Genomic DNA, 22,208 nt, shown 5'->3' with positions numbered 1-22,208 from the left:
ATCTCCACATACATGCCCTCATTTGCCACCATGTCACCACAACCTCCCACACAACACACACATTCAACCCCATGCCCTTACAGACTGAACAACTCCTCCCCTTCCTCTTCCCACTGCCAAGCTCTAGCGCCCGTTGTATTCTTGGATACAACGGACTTTGCCCCTAGTTTCAAAATAAATGGAACTTTACAGCCTTAATGAGAACATCAAAAGTAATGCAACTTGGTCCTGTAATTTATGACAATCTCAGCAACTGCCTACAATGGTATAAAACAAATGCCTGAATATATTTCTTTACTGGATATTCTATTCTAGCACTCTCTATATCCAACATAATAACAACAGCTGCATCACTGATCACTAAGTATTCCATAAAGACTGGAATAAATGGGAAGTCTACATTTAGCTGACTCATGGAAATTGGTGGCCATACTCGAAAACATGGTGCAGTGAATGCACTGCAAAAATCTGGGCAGTCAACTGTTCTTTGATTATTTAAGGTAAGATTCTGGAAAATAAAACTGCACTTACCTGTAACTATTGTTCATTGAGTATCTTGTGTGCAGACACACATGGGGACTGTCCATAAGCAGAACTGGCATTGGAAAGGTTTGGACAAATAAAAGCCTTCAGGGAGCGCTATGTTCCAGAGCTAAAAGGTTATTCCCACCCAGGGACTATGTACTCCCATGCAGCAGTGCTCCTTCCCACCCTCAGTACTCCACTGCAGCAAAGAGAATGAAGAGGGCTGGAGGGAGGGTATGTGTGCCTGCATAAAAGATACTTGATGAAGAATAGTTACAGGTAAATGCAACTCTTTTCATAATCAATCATATGTGCAGGCCCATATGGTGAATCTAGCAAGCTATAAACCAGGTGGTAGGGTATGCTCACCTTATTTGAAGTGTGAATTCAGTACTACTTTCCTCACGAGCTTTTTACCTAGCTTGTGGATCTAACACATAGTGGCAGGCAAACATGTTTGCTGATGACCATGTAGCAGCCCAGCAGATCTCCATTAATGATACTTCATCAAGAAAAGGAGCTGAAGAACCTACAGCCCTGGTAGAATGGGCATCGATGTTTAGTGGACATGATATACTAGCTAAAAATAGCTTTAAAAAATAAATCTAATAGCAGAAACAATCTGCCTAGATAAATGTGCGAGAAAGCCTCCTTTCCTTTATTAGGACAAACAAAACATATACCGTAAATAAAATGCTGCTCTACAGCAGTGGTCCCCAACCTTTTTATCACTGGGGACCAGTCAACGCTTGACAGTTTTACTGAGGCCTGGGGGGGTAGTAGTCTTTTGCCTAGGGAAGTCGCCGCCACAGCCACCACCTGAGCCCCTGCTCCACTTACTTTCCCACTGGCACCCGACTTCCTGCCGCCCGCTGGGGGGCACTGCCAGCAGCTGCTGTGCAGTGCCATGATGAGGGGGAGCCCCAGACATGGTGGCTGCTGGAGAGCACCAAAGGTGAGCTGGCGGCAGAGTGGCAAGGCAGCCCCCGAGGCAGCAACCGGGGAGGAGGACAAGGAGGAAAAGGAGGAGCCGTCGCCCAGTACCTACTGATCTACGGACCAGCACCGGTCTCTGGACCGGGGGTTGGGGACCACTGCTCTACAGAACTCCCAGGTTCTTAAATTAAATGGCCCTTATACTGTAGTGACACTGTTGTCAGTCTGAACCAGTATGTGTCAATTTCATAGAATATCTGAAAAACACAGTATAATGTGCTGTCTATAACTCTAGTAAATTAATATAAAGTTGTCTCTCATCTTCTGACCACATACCCATTGCTGGCAACCATCAGCATTTGTCTCCCCAACCCCCAAGTTAGACATCCATAGCAATGATGATTCCAAAACTCCCTGATAAAATTGTCATAAGAGAGCCACCATAATAAAGATTGAATAAAGAACCTATACCACAGAGAGTGCGAACTAGCTCTTTAATTGGAAAGAAACCAGAGCTGCCACTGTGGAAACCAAGTAGCTCAACAGACAAATAATCTTTCAAACTGACTGGAACTGATTTGATTTAAACTTCTTTAACTAAAATAGAAATCACTATTTAACCCTCCCTTTCCCCTCTACTGAGTAAAAACCCTCTCCTCTCTACTGAGTCTAATACAGTCAATATATTATTTTACCCTCTGAACTGGAATTAGGCGTAACTGCTTCCAATTGACCAAAAGTCCCAATTTTTGACAGATTCTCAAGACTTAAAAGTTTGTTTTTGGAATCTGCCACCAGCAACCAGTCATCAAAGTAGGGAAATAAATTATAAATCTGCATATGGAAATAGGCAGATACAAGGACTAAACACTTGGAGAACGCCTGGGGTGCCATGGCCAAACCAAACAGGAGAACCATGTTTCCCCCAAGAAAACTTCCACAATTTCTGACATGAAGGGTGAACAGAAATGTGAATAGAAGGGTTAATACAAATGTGAAAGTAGGCATATTTCATAATCGATAACAATAAACCAACGGTTGCATTTTATAATAACTATAAAAAGTGGCAAGCCCAGTGATGCATCCATTGCTAACAAATATAGCAGAGATGCATTGTGAAATAAAGAGTTATTTTTGATTCTGTAGAAATATTCCACTCTTCTTGATGTGGGGTTGAAGGGATTCAGGCTTTTACCATAAAATTTTGTACTGAGAATGCAATAATACTGGGGAAGTCCGAATATAAGTGACTCAAAATTTTATCTCCTGGCTTGGGTTCAGCAGTGATGATCTCTATTTAAAGAGACTATACCATATGTATCATCCATTCCCTCTACACTGAAGGTCCTTTGTAGGAAAAGTTGGAGAGGACTCATCCACTTGCTCATCTGGACTCAGATTCGATATCATATCAGATCCATCAGACTGAATAGGAGCATCCACTCTCCAAACAGCAAGAACCGGAGAACAGGGTCTACAGGAGACTGTAGCAGCTGTACAGTGTAGCCCTTTTTTGGCAGAAAAAGAAGAACCGTTGCAAGGTAACATGTGGAACATGATTTTTGCTTCAACACATAGAAACTCTTAGCTATCAAGTCCTTTTTATACACAGTCCCCAAGTGGAACTACAAGAAAGATTGATGATAAATCTGGTACAACTGCTTTCAGCTTTTCTGCATATGATTAGAGTCATGAAGGCTTTCTCAATTCCAAGTTCTTTCAACTGCTTCAAGGTTATCTGATTATTCTGGAACTTCAGTTTTCATTCATAGGTTGGGGGACATGGCTGAATTCAAATTCATGAGTAAAAATTCTTTAGTTATAGTTACTAACATGCAGGGAATGGGAGAGGGACCATCACTCTCACCGGCAGTGGTTGAAAGGTGACTCACGTAGCAACCATTTACATATTAATGATCATACAAAGTGAATAAACATAAAAGTTGATATAAACATAATGAGTTATGTGCAGTTTTAGTGGGGGAATTCTATAGAGAATTCCAGGAAAGTATAGAGACATAAAGCAAAATAAATCTGTGTAACTCTTGTCAAATGAAAATGTCTCCGTTATGTATTTATAGAAAGAAAAGTGTCATGGTCCACCCAGAAAGTAAGAGAGATTCACTGTGTACCCTCTTTTTAGACTGAGAGAATCACATTAGTACCTCTCTTTTGGGAACCCTATTCATACAACAGAGCCTACACAGATAAGGCAGTGCCACAGAGAAAGATTATTCTAGAATTGAGCTTTAAGGAGCCAATGGGCCAAAGCTATCATCTATATGATATAAATAGTGCAAAGCAACTTCACAACCTGAACATCTTGCTCTTGTCAGCTGAAACTTGCAATATTTCTATAAATCTATCAATAGCCCCACTATTACACATCTAGTTCCAAGGATTACATATTCAACCATTTGCGAAAATAAAATACTGATCCAACTAAACTTGTTACTTTTCTAAAAACCCTTCCCTTGTTTCATTCTGCTGGAAGCTTGCTATATCTTAACGCCCTGACAAGTGGTACAATGATCAATAGAATTTTGCTCTGCATCGCTGTAACAGAGAATCTTGTTTTTGAAACAAATTATGTGCTAAAAATGCTCCAGGGCCCTCTTTTCTTGCACTACTTGACCAGCAGCTTTCTTTGACAGAGCATGAAACAACCCCAACTCTCTTGGTAGGACTGCACATTTCTTTTCAGACAAGAATGTGAACTCTTATTTCTTACTAATCTCTCACTGATGCAATAGTGATTTAATGGCACACCGGAGGGGGTTAGATATGATCAATAGCATCAAATTAATAGAGGCATGATAAACGTTGCATTTTAGCACCATCTGATTAGAGTACCACAAGGCATCGTAACTGATACTTTCAACACCAAATCCTATGACAGTATCCTTTCTACGAAAGGTATAAATCAATGTGTGTAATGGCCAGTTTCATCTATTTGTCAGAACAATATCTATATTATATTTCCACAGTGAAGTACATCAGAAATTCCCTTAATAGTATTGTAGATTCTGGCATCACTTGTACAGAATTGGCAACAAATAAAATATAACTTTTGACACTACTCTGTTGAACCATAACTAAAGGCAGACAGGATATTCAATCAACCTCTGGATTACTGAATTTACTCCTCATGAAATCTTCAAATCAGAAATATTTTTTGGGGAAATCTCTCAATATTCATTTATACTACTTCACTCAAAATTAACTGTTCTAACAAGGACAATAATCCAGGAGTTTATCCAGGATGTTTTGGCTAAACATCCAAAAGAAGTTCCTGACAGAGTGGTTCCTCAATGGAACAGGCTTCCTCGGGAAGTGGTGAGTTCTCCTTTGGAAATGTTTAAGCAGAGGCTAGAGAGGCATCTGACAGAAATGCCGTTTTTATGAACATAGGCAGATTGTGAGTGGGTGGATAGGAAGAGATGTGCTGGTGTTTGTCTCTTGTGGACCGTCCTTGCATACCCAGTGAACTGCTAATTGCCACTGTGGAATGGTAGGTGAATTTCCTCCAGGTGAGGCTGGATTCTGGAGATTTTTGGTGGAGGGATCACTTGGGCATGAAATCGGGGTCACTGTGGCGGAGCAGGTAGTTGTGACTTCCTGTACTGTGCAGGGGGTTGGACTAGATGACCTTGGACCTTCCAACTCTATGATTCTAACACGTCTAACATGTTGAAGTTTTCTAGCCCTTTACCACTGAGCAGGTAAACAGAGACACCTTCTATGACTTTAGAAAACAGAGTTTAAATGCAGAATATAGCTTGAATGTGAGTCAGATATATATTTATTTGCTTCTTGGTCTAGGCACTAATAAAGTTCCACCACAGGCAGTAGAAAGAGAACACATAAAAATGAAGGCTATTGGAGAATTAGTTCACATCTATATACCCTTCCTGCTGATTTGCTCTTAACACAGAGTAATTAAGAATACAACAACGCAATAGATCAATATTATTTCAGAGATCTGGCAGAGTAGCAATGTTTTCCCCATTTGCACATTGACACTGCCCCACTCTACAGCTAGGTCACATCTATTAACATAATGACATTTCCTAAAACAACTGAGTTTTGCAGCAGTCTACTGCAAAAGGGAGAGGGAAACGACAGGGGAAAGACTCCTCAGTTTGTAAGCTTGAAAGTTAAGAATTGAGCAAGTACTCTCAAGTAACCTCATACTCAGGTGGGTAGCTATAATGGTCTAAAGCAACAGAGCAAGGTTTGAGTCCTTTAAGACCAAAGAAGTTCAATTCTGGGTATTTCATTTGCATGAAAGCTCATTTCTAGAATTCAACTTTGTTGGTCTTAAAGGTGACACAAGACTCTTCAAGCCAGATTTCTTTATATAACAATGGACTGCACTGTTACTCCAAAGTTCCTGGGTTTCTGCTCCATAGAAGTTCATGAATTTTGACCAAAGATCTTTGGATTTAACCCTCAATGTTGAGAAAGACTAACCCCTAAATGAAATGAAATTCAAATGGTAGATGAACCCACAAGAGGTTCAGCCATACTGGACTTAATACTGACCAACAGGCAAGAGTTGGTGGATGAGGTGAAGGAGGTGGGGACCCTAGGGGGAAGTGACCATGTCCTCATAGAATTCCTTTTGAGATGGGGAGACAAGGAAGCTTGTAGCCAGACGTGGATGTTGGATTTTCATAGGGCAAACTTTAATAAACTCAGAGACATGATGAGTGTCATACCATGGACGAGAATGCTGGAAGGGAAGGGAGCATGTGAAGGGTGGGCGCTACTCAAACAAGAGCTATTGCATGCTCAATCAATGACTATCCCAGAAAGACGAAAACACTGCAGGAGCTCTAAGAAGCCTATTTGGATGAACAGAGAACCTCAAGAGGAACTAAGAAAGAAAAGGAAAATGTTCAGGAAATGGAGGGAAGGACAGAGCTCTAAAGAAGAGTACCTACAGGTTACTAGGCACTGTAGATCAATCATAAGAAAGGCCAAAGCTGAGAGTGAGCTAAGATTGGCCAGGGAAGCCCATTGTAACAAGAAAAGATTTTTCAGTTATGTGAGGAGCAAACGTAAAGTAAAGGAGGCAATAGGCCCACTGTTGGGTGCGGATGGACAAACTCTAACGGAAGATGCAGAGAAAGCAGAAAGGCTTAGTGCCTATTTTACATCTGTTTTTTCCCACAGGTCAAAGGGTTTAGGCACATCTAGAGATGGCCATAGCCAGTGTCTGGGTGCAGGTTAACATGGATAGAGAGGTTGTCGAGAGGCATTTAGCTGCACTGGATGAGTTCAAATCCCCTGGTCTGGATGAAATGCACCCGAGAGTACTCAAAGAACTTTCCAGAGAACTTGCACAGCCCTTGTCCATCATCTTCGGAACCTCTTTAAGGACTGGAGATGTCCCGGAGGACTGGAAGAGAGCAAATGTTATTCCGATCTTCAAAAAAGGGAGGAAGGATGACCCGGGAAACTACAGACCAGTGAGTCTGACCTCTGTTGTGGGGAAGATAATGGAGCAGATATTAAAGGGAGCGATCTGCAAACATCTGGAGGACAATTTGGTGATCCAAGGAAGTCAGCATTTGTCTCCAACAGGTCCTGCCAGACCAACCTGGTTTCCTTTTTTGACCAAGTAACAGGTTTGCTGGATCGGGGAAATTCGGTTGATGTCATTTACTTGGATTTTAGTAAAGCTTTTGACAAGGTTCCCCATGATGTTCTGATGGATAAGTTGAAGGACTGCAATCTGGATTTTCAGATAGTCAGGTGGATAGGGAATTGGTTAGAGAACCGCACTCAAAGAGTTGTTGTCAATGGTGTTTCATCAGACTGGAGAGAGGTGAGTAGCGGGGTACCTCAGGGCTTGGTGCTTGGCCCAGTACTTTTTAACATACTTATTAATGATCTAGATGAGGGGGTGGAGGGACTACTCATCAAGTTTGTAGATGACACCAAATTGGGAGGACTGGCTAATACTCCGGAAGATAGAGACAGAGTTCAACGAGATCTGAACACAATGGAAAAATGGGCAAATGAGAACAAGATTCAATTTAATAAAGATAAGTGTAAAGTTCTGCATCTGGGTCAGAAAAATGAAAAGCATGCCTACTGGATGGGGGATACGCTTCTAGGTAACACTGTGTGTGAATGAGACCTTGGGGTACTTCTGGATTGTAAACTAAACATGAGCAGGCAGTGTGATGCAGCGGTAAAAAAGGCAAATGCCATTTTGGACTGTATCAACAGAGGCATCACATCAAAATCACAAGATGTCATAGTCCCATTCTATACGGCACTGGTCAGACCACACTTGGGAGTACTGTGTGCAGTTCTGGAGGCCTCACTTCAAGAAGGACGTAGATAAAATTGAAAGGGTACAGAGGAGAGCGACGAAGATGATCTGGAGCCAAGGGACCAAGCCCTATGAAGATAGGTTGAGAGACTTGGGAATGTTCAGCCTGGAGAAAAGGAGGTTGAGAGGGGACATGATAGCCCTCTTTAAGTATTTGAAAGGTTGTCACTTGGAGGAGGGCAGGATGCTGTTTCTGTTGGCTGCAGAGGAGAGGACACGCAGTAATGGGTTTAAACTTCAAGTACAATGATATAGGCTAGATATCAGGAAAAAAAATTTCACAGTCAGAGTAGTTCAGCAGTGGAATAGGCTGCCTAAGGAGGTGGTGAGCTCCCCCTCACTGGCAGTCTTCAAGCAAAGGTTGGATACACACTTTTCTTGGATGCTTTAGGATGCTTAGGGCTAATCCTGCGTTGAGCAGGGGGTTCGACTAGATGGCCTGTATGGCCCCTTCCAACTCTATGATTCTATGATTCTATGAAATTATAGTAATCCATGTATTTCTAGCAGTGATCCATTATGCGCGGGCCAGAATGCCCGCGCTGGCAGCGGCAGGCGATAGGGAAAATCCCTGATTATGCAAACCCCTGCCGCCAGTGTGGGCATGGCACGGCCCAGGACCATGGAAGGCCCACGTTATGGAAACAGGGGAACTTCCGTAGCTTCCTGGATACTCCCTGCAGGGGCTGGGGCCCCACCTACGGTGTCCCTATAGAGACACCGTACGCCCCCGTGGGCTCCGTGGAGCCAGCAGGGGAGTCCCCCTACCCCCGCCATAGCATGTGCAAGGGGCCTGGCCCTTTCCCCAGCCCCTCCCCACCTCCCCCCAGCTGCTGCCACTTACCCTGCTGTCCCCGGAGCAAAGTGCGTGTGTGCGCGCTATGCTGGGGCAGCCCTGCACGGCGAACCCCCGTGAATTCATGGGGAACGGCACGGCGGCTGCATAAAAGGTCACATCTCTTCAGAGAAAACGTAGATGCTAATCAATGGAGAGGAAGGTAGTGTGGTGTTGAGGGAAGAAGGGACAAGTATGTGGTAAGTCTCTCTGTGTGTAGAGATAGTTGAAGGGACAGAAATAAAACTCCATCCTACTTATTCTCCTCTCACTTGTGAAGCTTCTCTGATGTCAATATTCTATGGGAGAAAAAAAAGTCTCCACAAAGGAAAACAGGGCAGTAGGAGCTGCGAGTTAATGGTTATAAAATGTGTATGAGAGATTAAGATGGCTTCTTAAAGAATCCTGCAATGACTTGATGCCTAGCATCACTAGGTGAAAAACTGAGCAGAGCAGTTGAGAAGAGAACCTAAATAAAAGCAGGTGGGATTTACGTAGAGCAGAAAGAATGGCTACATTTAGAGTAAAAAATTCTTCAATTTTTTCCAGGCTTCTACTCCTCCTTACTCACTGCATAAGTAATTTGAACTGAGCACAAGTAATAATCTTGGTTTTGTGTAAAAGAAAAGCTTCTCCCACTGAAGCATTTTTGGGCCAGCCTGCTTAGCCTGTCCTCAAAAGAAAAGTAAATATTAGTACAACTTAATAACCTTGCTATAACCGAATGATAAAAATGTCAATACAGTTTCTTATATACTCTTCTAATACGCTTTGGACTTACGTAATATGCAAATTAAAAGATGCTGGCCCATGTTTTAAATGATTAATGTAACTCCACAGTGTTAAGTGGTCAGCTTACATTTTCCCATTCTCATTTGTTTCGGAGTATTAGGCACCAAATGAAACATTAGATCAACCAAATGTAAAGCATTATGGAATAGCATTATGGAATACCATTTTTAAGTATTCAAGAATGCTGATGCTGCATCAGCAATATTTTGATAGATAAAATCAAAAGAAATAAGCTTTGAAATATTAAGGCCATAAAAAGCACACTGGCATGAATTTTATTACTATATGCTGACACCCAAAAACAAGCCAGTGATTTAGTAAGGATTCAATCTGTATTAACATTACAAAAGCTGCACATATTTGAAAGCAATACATTAAGAACCATAGTGTGTTGTTTGCTCCTAAGCATGGCATAGAAATGACTACAGAAATACAGATCCTCACATACTTCAGCAAGAGGATCCCTTGCTGTTCCACCATCACTTTCCCAGCCTTTGTAGAAAAATTACTTTATTACCTTCCCCTTATGCCATTCCCCCAGAATAATGAGATAGATCAAGCAGACTGATATTATTCATTGTTTTATACTGATGAACTGTGCTTTAAATGGATAAGAATGAAATTTAAATTTTAGATTTGTTTATATTATATTATGATTGTATTGTGTTTTAAACTGTGAGCTGCCCTGAGCCTCTGGGGAAGGCAGGAATACAAATACAAAATTAAACAAATAAATAAATTGTTTTCTATTATAAATTTAATATTTTTGAGCACATCATAATGAAGGAAAGGAGCACACTAAATTATTGTGTAACTTTCCCCTCACATGGACCCCTATTCAGCATTAGGCTATTTACTTCTGGCAGTTTTCTGCCAGATGCAAAGGGTTGTTATAGGAATCTGAGAGGCCAATAAACTTGCAGAAGCAAGTTATTGTAAAATACAAGGTTTTAATAAAAGCAACCAGAGATAATATGGTTACTTGTGCAATATCTTAAGTCCTTTCTGTTGCTGGTAGCTCCTGACAGCAACAAATGTGAGGGCCGTTCTGCAACATACTCCATGTCCTGGTCTACAGCAAAGCTCTCCTAGCTTTCTTCCACCCACCTTTTATACTAATTTAGCCTGCTGACTCAGGCAGGCCGAATGATCAAGAAATACCTAGTGCTTATACTTCCCTCCCTTAGGAGACTGAGAATAATGTAAGATATCTCTGCTTATAAGTGTAAGCCTACAAGTGTAAGCAGTAGGCTTCATCAACCCAGGCAGCCAATCCCCTTCCTCCATTGTCTAAATTAGGAATTTCAGTTTTTCCACATTTCCAGGGGCCTGGAGGAGTGGGGGTTTGAGGTACAGCCTCCAAAATTTCAGGGTAGCTCCGAGAGGCTCTTCCCTCTGAATTTCAAAAGGATTGGTCCATGGGGTTGGCTTCCATGGGCTCCCAAAGTGGGTGCCCCCATCCTTCCATTCTATCCTATGGCGATAGGATAATATGGCGTCTGGAGACTATATTTATAGTTCACTATATTTATGGTGTGCAGAAAGGCCCATAGTGAAGAAAACATACATATGTTTCCCCCAGAATTAAATCCAAACAAATTATAACCATATAAACTAAGCCTATTATTTCTGTTTGGTCCTTGAATCTGTAAAATTTCTTCACTGTGTTGTATGCTAATTTGCTACTCACCCTCTACCAGCCACTCACCCTGTGCCTATATGTAATAGACTGGTAACTTTCATTTAAATGTAGCTGAAGAAGTGTGCATGTACACAAAAGCTTATACCATGAATAAAACTTAGTTGGTCTTAAAAGTGCCACTGGACTTGAACTTTGTTTCACTTGGCATTTATATCACTTACACATTTATACAACTTACATTATTCACAAAACAGAGTATGTCATCCTTACAACAGAAGTGCCACTATCATGCCCATACTAAGGTTGAGACAAACCTTTTCCATACCAGGAATCTGGCCTGGCCCAGCCCTCGTCTGGGCATGGGGCTAATTACCGCTTCCAGACAACGTTGGCGCCAGTCCGTGGCAGTCCCAGGCCTTGCATGATACAGGCTCTCATTTGCCCCGTAGCAAGGAAGAGCACTGGGCCAGCTCTGATTCCTGGTGCAGAAAAGATCTGTGAGTATTGCTTGACTAATGCTACCTAGAAATGTCATGGTAGCAGAGCAATTTGAATGAGGAACCTCTTGGATGACATCTCATTCTTTTAACCACTGTGCTGTATCCAGTCCATTACTAGAGCTAAAGAAACATCCAATTAGTTCAAACAGTATATCGAATTGTCCTTCTCCCCATTTTATGGTTCTCAATGCCTCCTATGGCTGTCAAGTCACAAAACTACAGTGACAGCAGAAGCCATTAACTGGCACGATTGTATTGTCCAAGTCTGCATTTAACAACTCCTTTAGCCATTCAGTCTCTTGATCAACCTTTTTAAAATTCTTGTCTCCTTCTATTACTCTCTATAACCTGCCCTAGAGCTTTGCTTGATACAACCAGAATGCCCTTTTTGGGTGGCTTCTCAAATCTCAATTCCCTGTCTTCTCTGCTGTTTTCTTAAAGCACCCAGCACTTGTTTTACATTCCTCTCAGTACCTTGTTTACTTGGTTCCCTTGACTCTCAAGGCTTCTGGACTCCCTGTCCCTATCTTTCCACATTCTGTGACCAGTTTTCAACCCGCTTTTGTGAGAGCCAGCCAAACTGATAACTTCTTTTCAGGGGAGCTTAACTACAAACTGCCCAGTTCCCTAGGACTTTGACATTCCATGCCACCATATCAGGTCAGCCAGTCAAGTCAGTATGACAGGCTCCATTCTCACAGGCACTCTACAACATGTCAAGGTTGTTAGCACTCACATTATCCTCTGTATATTTTATTAATTATTCAATTATCTTTACTAGAAGATTGGCAGACTTGTTTCAAGAGCGGGATGAGGAATAGGAAGAGCTGTTTTTTCATTTTAGATCCATCATGACCTACCTCTAGCACCCAGAAGCTGATACGTTCTAGTAGGGCAATTGGTGTTACAAAGGCAATACTGCTTTTGTATGTTCAGAACTATAGGAAATAATCTTGTAAACTGATGTTTTTGTTGTTTCCTGTGTTTCTTTTTTCCAGAATCTTTGGCAAACAAGCCCATGTTTTTGCTTGGCAACAAACCCCATTATTTCAGCAGGGGTGGCCATACAGTGGCTCTGCTCTATAGCTTTGTATTTTGCTTTCTCCATGAATCTGATTTTTGTTTGCAAAAGGTACATGCACTTCAATAATGATTACCTGTCCCTCCCTCAAAAAAAGACTTTGTTCCCTATAAACAATCTACCCAGGTGTGTCTCATAAAATGAAAATAATGCTGTAAAAGGTCATTATGGTCTATTACACCCATGCATGGGCGGGGGTGGGGGGGAGGGAGACATGAAAATGTATTTATAGCAACCTTTTACTATATATTCTATCCTCTACCAAGAACCTTTCTATTGCTTTTATCCAGAAGTGAAAAATTGTATACTATTTCTTTATTATAATAATACAACTCAAGAAGTTATCTTACAGCATTTTTTCTCTCTCCTCCTATATAATCAACAGATAGACAGATGTGGAACCAGCAGTGGTGGCATAAATTTCCTTAATCTGGACAGATTTACAACAGGAAAAGCCTAGAAGCCAACAGTTTGATACTGTCTCCACCTACTGGTGCAAATAAAACATCCAACCCTTCTGAACAGCAGCAGAATAACCTTAATACATTTTGATAGAATAGGTGTGTATGAAAAGCAGAAACGGCATATCCAAGCGAGCAAAAATATAATTGAATGTTCAGATGGACTCTAAAATACATTGTAAACAAATGAAGCAAGTAAGCATATTACCTGGAACAAGCTCCATAACGATATAAATAGGCTGCCTTTGAGTGCATACTCCTATAAGCTTTACAATGTTTGGATGGTCGTACTGTTTGAGTATTCTGCAAAGGGGGCAAAGTTTTCATTACATTATTATGTTATGTGACCAGGTTGATTCATACAACAAAAATATCACATCAATGTGTATAATTCATATATCTAAGCCTTCAAAAGAATCAATTTCCGTAACTTAAATCACAGTTTATCTAGTAAGATAACCTAAAATGCCATTTCTGACATTTCTATCTCCTATCAGATGTGAATAGGTGAAAAGTATAAATTGATGGGAGGCAAACAAGGTGATTTATCAGCCATAGAAAGATAGAAATATTCTGTCGTCCCCCCCACACACACACACTTTAACAACAACACCAACAAATTTTGTACTTTTGAATTGTGCACAGAAATGTAAAAGAATACTGCTTGGGTCTTTTGAACCATAATATTCACAGTCTTGTCCCATGCAGACTGAGACTCAATTTTGTTGCCATCTTCTATTAGCAGGTAAAGACTTTGTTTTAGTGATATGTGGTACTTGGGAATGCGGTTTTGATGGGTTTGAAAAGGTGACTTTATTAGGTAGGTTTTAATTTGTTAACCACCTTGGTGGCCAGTCTAAAGGCAGAAAGGTGGGGTATAAATGTTGTAAAATAAATAAATAATAAAATCATGGGTAGAGCCTGTTTCAATACACACATGAAGTGTTAGGATAATAAATCTGTCAAATTTTAAGTTGGCAAAAAATCACTTCTGGTTTTGCTACAATAGATTATTACTGCCGCTCTTCTATAGTTAGTTGCTAGAGTTAATTGCATTATTTGTCTTAAAATTTACCAGGGCTTACTCCAATGCTGTTTTCAGCATTAGTCTTAGTTCGGGGGGGGGGGGGGGGGTTATCTCTGAATACATACTTTCCCTCAGCACTGAAACTGTAGTTTCCTCCCTCCCTATCTGCATGGAACAAATCAATAGCTCTCCCCCACAGATGCCTACAACAACAGCACTCCTCTGAACATGGCTAATATCTACTGATAGACTTCTCCACCTCAATGAACACTGATCTTCTAAATCAGCCGAGGCAATTACAGTATCTGATTCCATCTGTTCATTATGCACAGTGTGATTTCCATTTGTCTATTCTGAACTTCCTGCTTATTAAGTTCATTGTAGGAGCCAGAGCTCTTTTCTATTAAAGACTGAGGAACATCCCATATTATCCTTAGATCAATCTGTGACAACACTATATTGTCTACTGGGTCAGACAGTGTCTCAGTATTTTTCTCTAAAGCTGTGTGTTTGATTTTCTGATTCTATACACCCAGAGAGATTGAAGGAACTCTTCTTATACCTGATAAAGTGGGCAAAAAGTTCAAGCTACAACGGATCTGTCTTCTGCATGCCTTTTGCAGAGGTTCAGCTATGCCTCATACAATTTGGAAGAGCATGGAAACAGTCACTCAAAAAATGAGAGATTTTAAAGAAGAGATAAAGGCTAAAAGAAATTGGAAACACTCAACCAGCCTTTCTACAACTCAAACATACTTCTTTCTCAAGTATTTTTTTTCCAACAAAGGAAGATTCTAACTCAAATTCATTCAACAAGAACTCAAGTTTATCTATCTCCACAGAGATTCAATGAGACATTTTCTGCTGAGCAAGTTTCACAACTTATTGGGGATTTGAGCCCAACTTTTATGTGTGTGTTAGAAAGATAATTATATCTCTGCATATATATGAATGTATGTATACGTGTGTGTGTGTGTGTATGTGTATGTGTATGTGTGTGTATGTATATATATATATATATATATATATATATATATATATATATATATATATATGTGTGTGTGTATATGTATGTGTGTGTGTGTGTGTATATACACACACACACACACACACATACACACAAATTTATCTACCTACCTAGCAAGAAAGTGAGAGCTTAGTATAAACTTAGTACTGTTTTATTTATTTATTCTCTTACCTGCCACTCTCAAGAGTCATCTCACAGTGGGTTACAATAAAAGATAAAACCCCACATAGATTTAAACCATTACAAAACCAACGAATTCCATATTTCAGCAGGCCAGCAAAAAGTAAAAAAAAACAAGCCCATACTTCTCTTATCTTCCCTTTCCAGTACTTCAGGGAAGGAGTACCGACTAATCCAGGTATAAATTGTTCTTACTCTGATTGCTTTTAACTATGGAAGGGCTCTTAGATCTACTGCACCCTGGCCTCAATCAAAGAACAGGTGGAAGAGCTCCATCTTATAGGCCCTGCAGAACCACAAAAGTTCCAGCAGGGACCTTGGCTCTTCCACCAGATTGGGGACAGGACCAAAAGGGCCCTGGCCCTGGTCAAGGCCGGACAAATCTCCCAGGGGCCAAGAACAACGGACCAATTAGTACCCACAGAGCACAAGGCCCTGCAGGAAACATAAGATATTAAGATATTTAAGTTCAGTGTTTATTAAAAAAGGAAATATTTTCTAGCTAGCAAAACAGTTCTAGATAATTACTAAAGCTACATGAAATTCAAGATTTTCAGGTATTGAGAACTTCCAACTACAGACCAACGAGCTAATATTACAACACTGACATTATACCAACTGTTGTTAGCAGTAAAAATAAATGATTCCAGTGAATTCATATGAGTCAGCTTTGTATCAATCTGTTACACTTTACATTTTCAATATCATCTTTGATTGCCTTCACACAATGTATTCCTTCTAAAAGACCCATTTTGTTCTCAAAGAGAATTCATTAGCTAATCTGATGTGAAGCCTATTTACAATTTACATGTACATTTTAAATGCAATCCTAAACACAATTTTACCAATTATTTCAACAGACTTAGAAGGATATAAATATGCTTAGGAAAGTACTGTAAATTATCTAATGGTTTTCAAAAGTTTTATTTTATGTTTGAATGCTTACCTGGCCTCTGATAAAAATTTTATTTTCAACTCTTGTGGGAGGTCTTCTTTACAGGTTTTTACAGCAACGGGAGTTTTATCTCTTAGGTTTCCCTTGTATACTTCACCAAAATTACCCTGAAATTGCAGATATTAACCATCAATACAAGTTTTACAAGCATGAAAATATCACTAAGCTTCACACACAATTGCAGCGAGGAACAATATTCTTACAAGTTCATGTGGCTTAATACTGACTGAATTCCTTGAGTAGCACATGACTTGCCAATTATGAACTTCACTACCAAACCGCCCCCAAGTTTTGTTTTCAAAGTGGCATTTTCATCAGTGGCTTTTTTTTGACTAAGCTTCCCCATACCTTTGAGTCAAAGGCCAAAATATATAATGTTTAGAATCATCTGTACACCGCCTGTGGCGCTGCGGGCGCCACGGACTAAATAAAGGAGTAAGGCGTTCTGGGGCGGGATGTGTCCGGGATGAGGAAGGGTCCGGATTGGACCCTTCCTCATGACAGACAATCAGAGGGACCAATCGGCAGGCGCTTTGCGCCTGCCGATTGGTCCCTCTGATTCCCAGCCCAAGCAACTGCACGCCTCTCGCCGCGTCAGGCCGCCGCCCCAGCAAGCCGGCTTCTCTTTTTAAAGAGAAGCCTCCCTGGCCGGCTGCACTTTCTCAAACTGGATGGCCGCTCCGACCGCCGGGAGGCAGCAGAAGATGGCCGCCGCCCCAGCGAGCCGGCTACTCTTCTTCAAGAGAAGCCTCCCTGGCCGGCTTCACCTTTGGAAACTGGATGGCTGCTCCGACCGCCGGGAGGCGGCAGAAGATGGCTACCCTTGCCGCGGGGCTGGGGCCCTGCAGCCTTCTCCCGCATACTGCCGACGCCTCGCCCGGACAAGCCCCGAAGACGTCCACTCCTGCGGAGCCGCCACAAGGTCAGTCTAGCGCCTTCCCCGGGGCCTGGGGAGCTTTTTTCAAGATCGGGGGGGGAAAGAAAAAAGCTCCCCAGGCCCCAGGGAAGGCGATCCGCGGCTCACAGCGCCGCAGAGCACCTTCCCCGGGGCCTGGGGAGCTTTTTCCAAGATCGGGGGGGGGGAAGAAAAAAGCTCCCCAGGCCCCTAGCGCCCGCTGAATTTTGATTTCAGCGGGCTCTACTACTAGTAGAATCATAAAGTTGGAAGGGGCCATCTAGTCCAACCCCCTGCTCAATGCAGGCTCAACCCAAAGCATCCTAAAGTTTAAATCCCGTGAAGAAGAATAGATCATAGCGAAGGACTAGACTATCAGCAAATATTAAGTTGGAAAAACAACCACTGATGAAAATGCCACCTTGAAAATGGTTTAAATCTGGAGGCCGTTTTGGTTGTTTTATGATGATTAAAAGAAGAGATAAGGCACTTCTATTTGTATTTATTGTTAAATTGTTTAAATGTTAATTATAGTCTAGGGTAGGTTCTTTTTTCTGTTATTGTAGAGAAAGGTGGCAAATACGGTATAGCAATGAGAGTACTGTTATAATAATAACAGTTATAATAATAACTGTTATAATAATAACAGTACTCATGGTAAAAGTATAACCAGTGAAAGTATAACCAGTGACTTTTTAAATCTAGATGAAACCCAGAAGGGAACAGACAGGAAGAAGAGAACCAAGTGTGATGCTAGTTAATTGCGCGTCTGAAGCGCCACAAGCTAAGTTTAGCTACTGTATGATCTAATACTCTATCAAGAGATTCCTTAATAAGTTGAAGTTGGTCTTTAAATATAAAAAACGTCCCTTGAAAAGGCTGTAAGGCGAAATGCATCGGGACTTGTGTGAAATAAGAATAAAAGAATTACATAGAGACGACTCTATGTAAATCCAATTTGGATATTTTATTGCCATATTACAAACCTACAGAAAAGATGCAATCACAGTGGCAGCAAAGAAAAATAGGATAATATAGGGAACTATTTATTTGCAGGAGGATACAAAGTTTAAACTAGCTTAGAGATAATTATTTGCATAATATGATTATAGTACATTCTAACACAGGTGCAGTTTTAAAAGTAAAAGGGCAAAGAAAAAGCCTAAAGTCATTATATCACATTGATTTCAATAGAAGAGTGCTTTCATCCCCCAGTGAAATGAAAGATTCTTAACAGAGGTTAATTTTGGATGAATCTTACCCATATTTGCTATAATGAAGCTAAAAATCCAACTTGTTTTTTATTCATAGAAATGGGGAAAGGGAGAGAAATGCTATAGCTTTCCTAGTCATTGGTTTAATTTGGACTCCAAATTATTTTCTCTCTCATGTAAATCAGTTGATTACTTACTTTGCCCAGTAACTCTCCCAGTGTGACATCTTCATGGCTGAGAACCCATTTCTTATCCTGTAGAAAGAAAACACAGCAATGTTTAATCCATAAACAGACATGTCTTATATACAATATATTTGAGCCACTAGGCACAGACCTTCAGTCATGCTTCATTTGGACCATTAAATCAATAACAAGCTAAGAACTTACAATCCCCAAAATCTATAAAGCAGACTTTAAAATGTTCTGAGCAACAGGATATTAGAATGTTGTGGAAAATTCCTATCACATGAGTTCGTTGTAATACACATATTAAACCAGATATGCTTTTTCATATACCCAATGCTGAATCAAAACATGTATTTCAGCAAAAACAAGGTAATTCATTTTGCAAGAAAATCCAAGTGTTCACTTGAGCCAACACACCGGAAAAAGCTCATTTTTATTATGCAGATGAACTAGCTATATAAAAGCATCTGTTCAATACACATAATGCAGGTTTGTATAATAATAATAATAATAATAATAATAATAATAATAATAATAATAATAACAACAACAACAACAACAACAACAACAACAACAACAACAACAATAATAATAATATAGTATAATAAAACAGAAAACATACATTACAGGGCTATATTAAGGATTATTTTGTTACGAAATATACTGTTATACTTTACTATTCCATGACAAACGTAACATAGCTAAATGTCTTTTTATTTATGTTTGTGCTTCCATCTTTCTTAATATTGTGCTTTTATTCTTTAAAGTAATTTGTGGATAGCAGAAAAAAATTAGTTAAAAAAACAACAAATACCTGCATCTACTTTCCTGGGTGGTACTGAAGTAATCTAATCTAGTGGTTGGAGGAAGGTATTATAAGAATACTAACAGGGTTACTTAGATACAGAATTACAAAATGTTTTATTGTGAAGCATTTAAACACAAACCAAAACAAAATGTCAGAACAAGGGTTTTGATGTAATGCCAACTAGCCCAGCTCAACCATCAGAAGCCTGTAAGTAGATAAGAAACCTATCCACACAGCATGATTCTTAAAGACCTGCCACTCTACACTGATCATTTCATGAGAAATGCTACAAACAGAGACTCATAACTACTTTTAACTAAGCACTTTGGAGAAAAGTAGTACAAAAATTAGAATAGTCTCAACCTCTGAAGCAATCTTATATCAAAGGCCATCTCTGCCAGAAAGGAAGAGGGACAAGATTCATTACACCTGCTGTGATGACAATGGATAATGGTAAGGAGAAACATAAACCCTCTATTCAGTCATGAGGAAAACAAACATGCGAGGACTCTCAGGTAGAAGGAATACAGAATGAATGTGTGCAACTGATTCCGAGGTATTACTTGATGAGGACCCTAACAGACAAGCAGGAGGATATACCAGAACAGTTCTTTTAAGCTGGGCAAACAATAAGATATTGTGAGGCAGTGTTAGAAAACAATATTCATTTCTCTCCTGCTATTGCTCGTGTTCAAACTGATCTTGAAGGTGTTTGTAGAGGTTTGGGATCTGCAAAGATTCAGGGGGGGGGGGGTGAATTCCATTCCCCCACTGGTACTCCTCCAGACTCCCTCTGTGTTCCCTCTTCCCCTGCAGCTATCAAAGCTTCTTTCGCTTCCTGCTTCCTTCCTGTTTATCCTCCACTTCTTCCACCTGCCCAAGCTTCTCTCCTTTTCCTTCTTCCTTACTATCTACTCACTTTTTCCCTCTTCCACAATCTTCTTACCTGCTGACTTTCCACCACAACAAAGGTTTCAAAATTAAACTGCAGCAATTATTTTGAATGACCTGTTCCTAGGCAAACAACAGACAACACTAAAAATATTATCTACTAGGAAAAGAGCCCATTGTAAACCAAATACAATGGGCGCTAGAATGTGGGGGCAGAGGGAGGGACAGGGCAGCGTGCGGGAAGGAAGGGCACCTTATACAGGAGGCGTTGTTGAGGGCGGGTGGCAACGGCGGGGCGTCCTCGGCTCCTCCTCCGCATCTTCGATTGCAAGTGGGTCTTGCGGAGGTCCGTTTTCGCTAGGCACGGGAGTCCCCGCCAGCCGCGCTGCGCGTGGCTGGCAATTGCTCCAGCGGGGAATCGGAGGGACCATTCGGCAGGCGCGATTGGTCCCTTCGATAGTCTGTCCGGAGGAATGGGCCAATCGGCACCCTTCCTCATCCCGGTCACAGCCCGCCTTCTGTGGTCTTACAAAACAGCTATCAAGATCTCATGAGATCTCAGCATTTAAAAGTTTTTTGTTTGATTTTAGTTCTTCCTAAATCAGACTTAAGATTTTTCAGCAAATCCCTCCCCTGCAACTTTTAGAAACACTATCCTTTCCTATATCTAGTCCCATTTTGCATATTTAAAGCTACACTCTGGGACCATATTCAGAATTAGATATATGACTGCTGGCATCACATGGTAATATAACACTGCCTATCACCACATGTCCACAACAGATTTCAAGCTATTCCATTTGATGTGAAATTTTCAGTGCATGTGCATAACAAAGTAGCTCTTTAAAGACACAGCTCAATTTTTCAAATTTTCTTCTTCTTTGTTTAGCAGTTGACAGATGTGTGTTTATTCACCTTTTACCATGCAATTCATTTAAAAAAGAAAATAGTGCAAGGCTATTTGATCCCACAGTAAGGTATCATCCTCATTAACATTTTAATTCCCCTTTATCCTCATTTATTATTGTTAATGAAAAATCTAGATATTCAAATCCCATACAAATATAATAAACTGAAAACAAACTATTATCAAAGCAATACAATCAAATTCAAAATCACTCTAACCCAGTTGTGGGTAATAGGCATGCAAAAGCAGGTTTCTCCAGACATCTATAACTAGATGGAGAATGGTATGCCCAAGCACATCTAACACCTGTGCTTCCCTTCCTGATCCTACGGCCACGGTTGCATAAAACATTTTTAAAACTACCACTTTACAACTATGCATTTGGATTTTTTTTCTTTTTATGTTTCCCTTGGGAATAAAACTGACTATTGCTCAAGCTACTTTAAATCATGAACTGGTTCAATTTGGGCATGACATAGGAAACCAGCTACAGTCAGGACTCAGGTAAACCCACCCATTCCTTTTTGTTATTTATTGAGCAAGGAGGAAGGAAGAAGGCAAAAAAAGATCAAAGGTGTGGCTAGGAGTTTGGGGCTGGCCAAGTGAAATATTTATCTCTTCATATTTTAATGCTTTACTTCCTCTTGATTTCAAAAATAACATGCCATAATGGCACTGAGGAATGCCACTGCAGACATCAAGAAGCACAGACAGAACTAAAAGTATTTTTTCAATCTTGTAGAAGTTAATTTTAAATGATAGTACAACTAGGGCATTTGGGATCAAAGCTGAAGGTGCCTTAAATTATTTAAAAGCAACTAGAGATTTAGATTGCTGCTGTGCTTGGGTGGATGAGGTTAGTTCTCTGCCCCATGATTTTTTCCCCCAGGAAAACTCTCTCCAACACCAACCATTATCAGTCACAGGAGGGAAAAGAGACAACCTTCTTTCCCTAACAGCAGCTCAGGAGGAGATTAGGTCTTTCTGTAAACTGGTAT

General features: G+C 40.6%; 1 protein-coding gene across 3 annotated transcripts in view; it reads right to left on the bottom strand.

The window, feature by feature from the left end:
- The window catches only part of FER (FER tyrosine kinase), a 165,413-nt gene that overhangs the window by 73,973 nt on the left and 69,232 nt on the right, over positions 1-22,208 (bottom strand). For all 3 annotated transcript variants that reach the window (XM_077347748.1, XM_077347750.1, XM_077347749.1), the window contains 3 exons: positions 18,614-18,670; positions 16,299-16,414; positions 13,327-13,421 (listed from right to left, as the gene is read on the bottom strand). In XM_077347748.1, the coding sequence (XP_077203863.1) occupies positions 13,327-13,421; positions 16,299-16,414; positions 18,614-18,670 (268 nt within the window). The remainder of the gene's footprint in view (positions 1-13,326; positions 13,422-16,298; positions 16,415-18,613; positions 18,671-22,208) is intronic.

The sequence above is a fragment of the Paroedura picta genome, chromosome 7 (genome assembly GCF_049243985.1).
Source record: "Paroedura picta isolate Pp20150507F chromosome 7, Ppicta_v3.0, whole genome shotgun sequence".
Classification (NCBI taxonomy): Eukaryota; Metazoa; Chordata; class Lepidosauria; order Squamata; family Gekkonidae; genus Paroedura; species Paroedura picta.
Note: the sequence above shows the minus strand (reverse complement) of the source record. Positions and strands in the feature narration are given on the sequence as shown.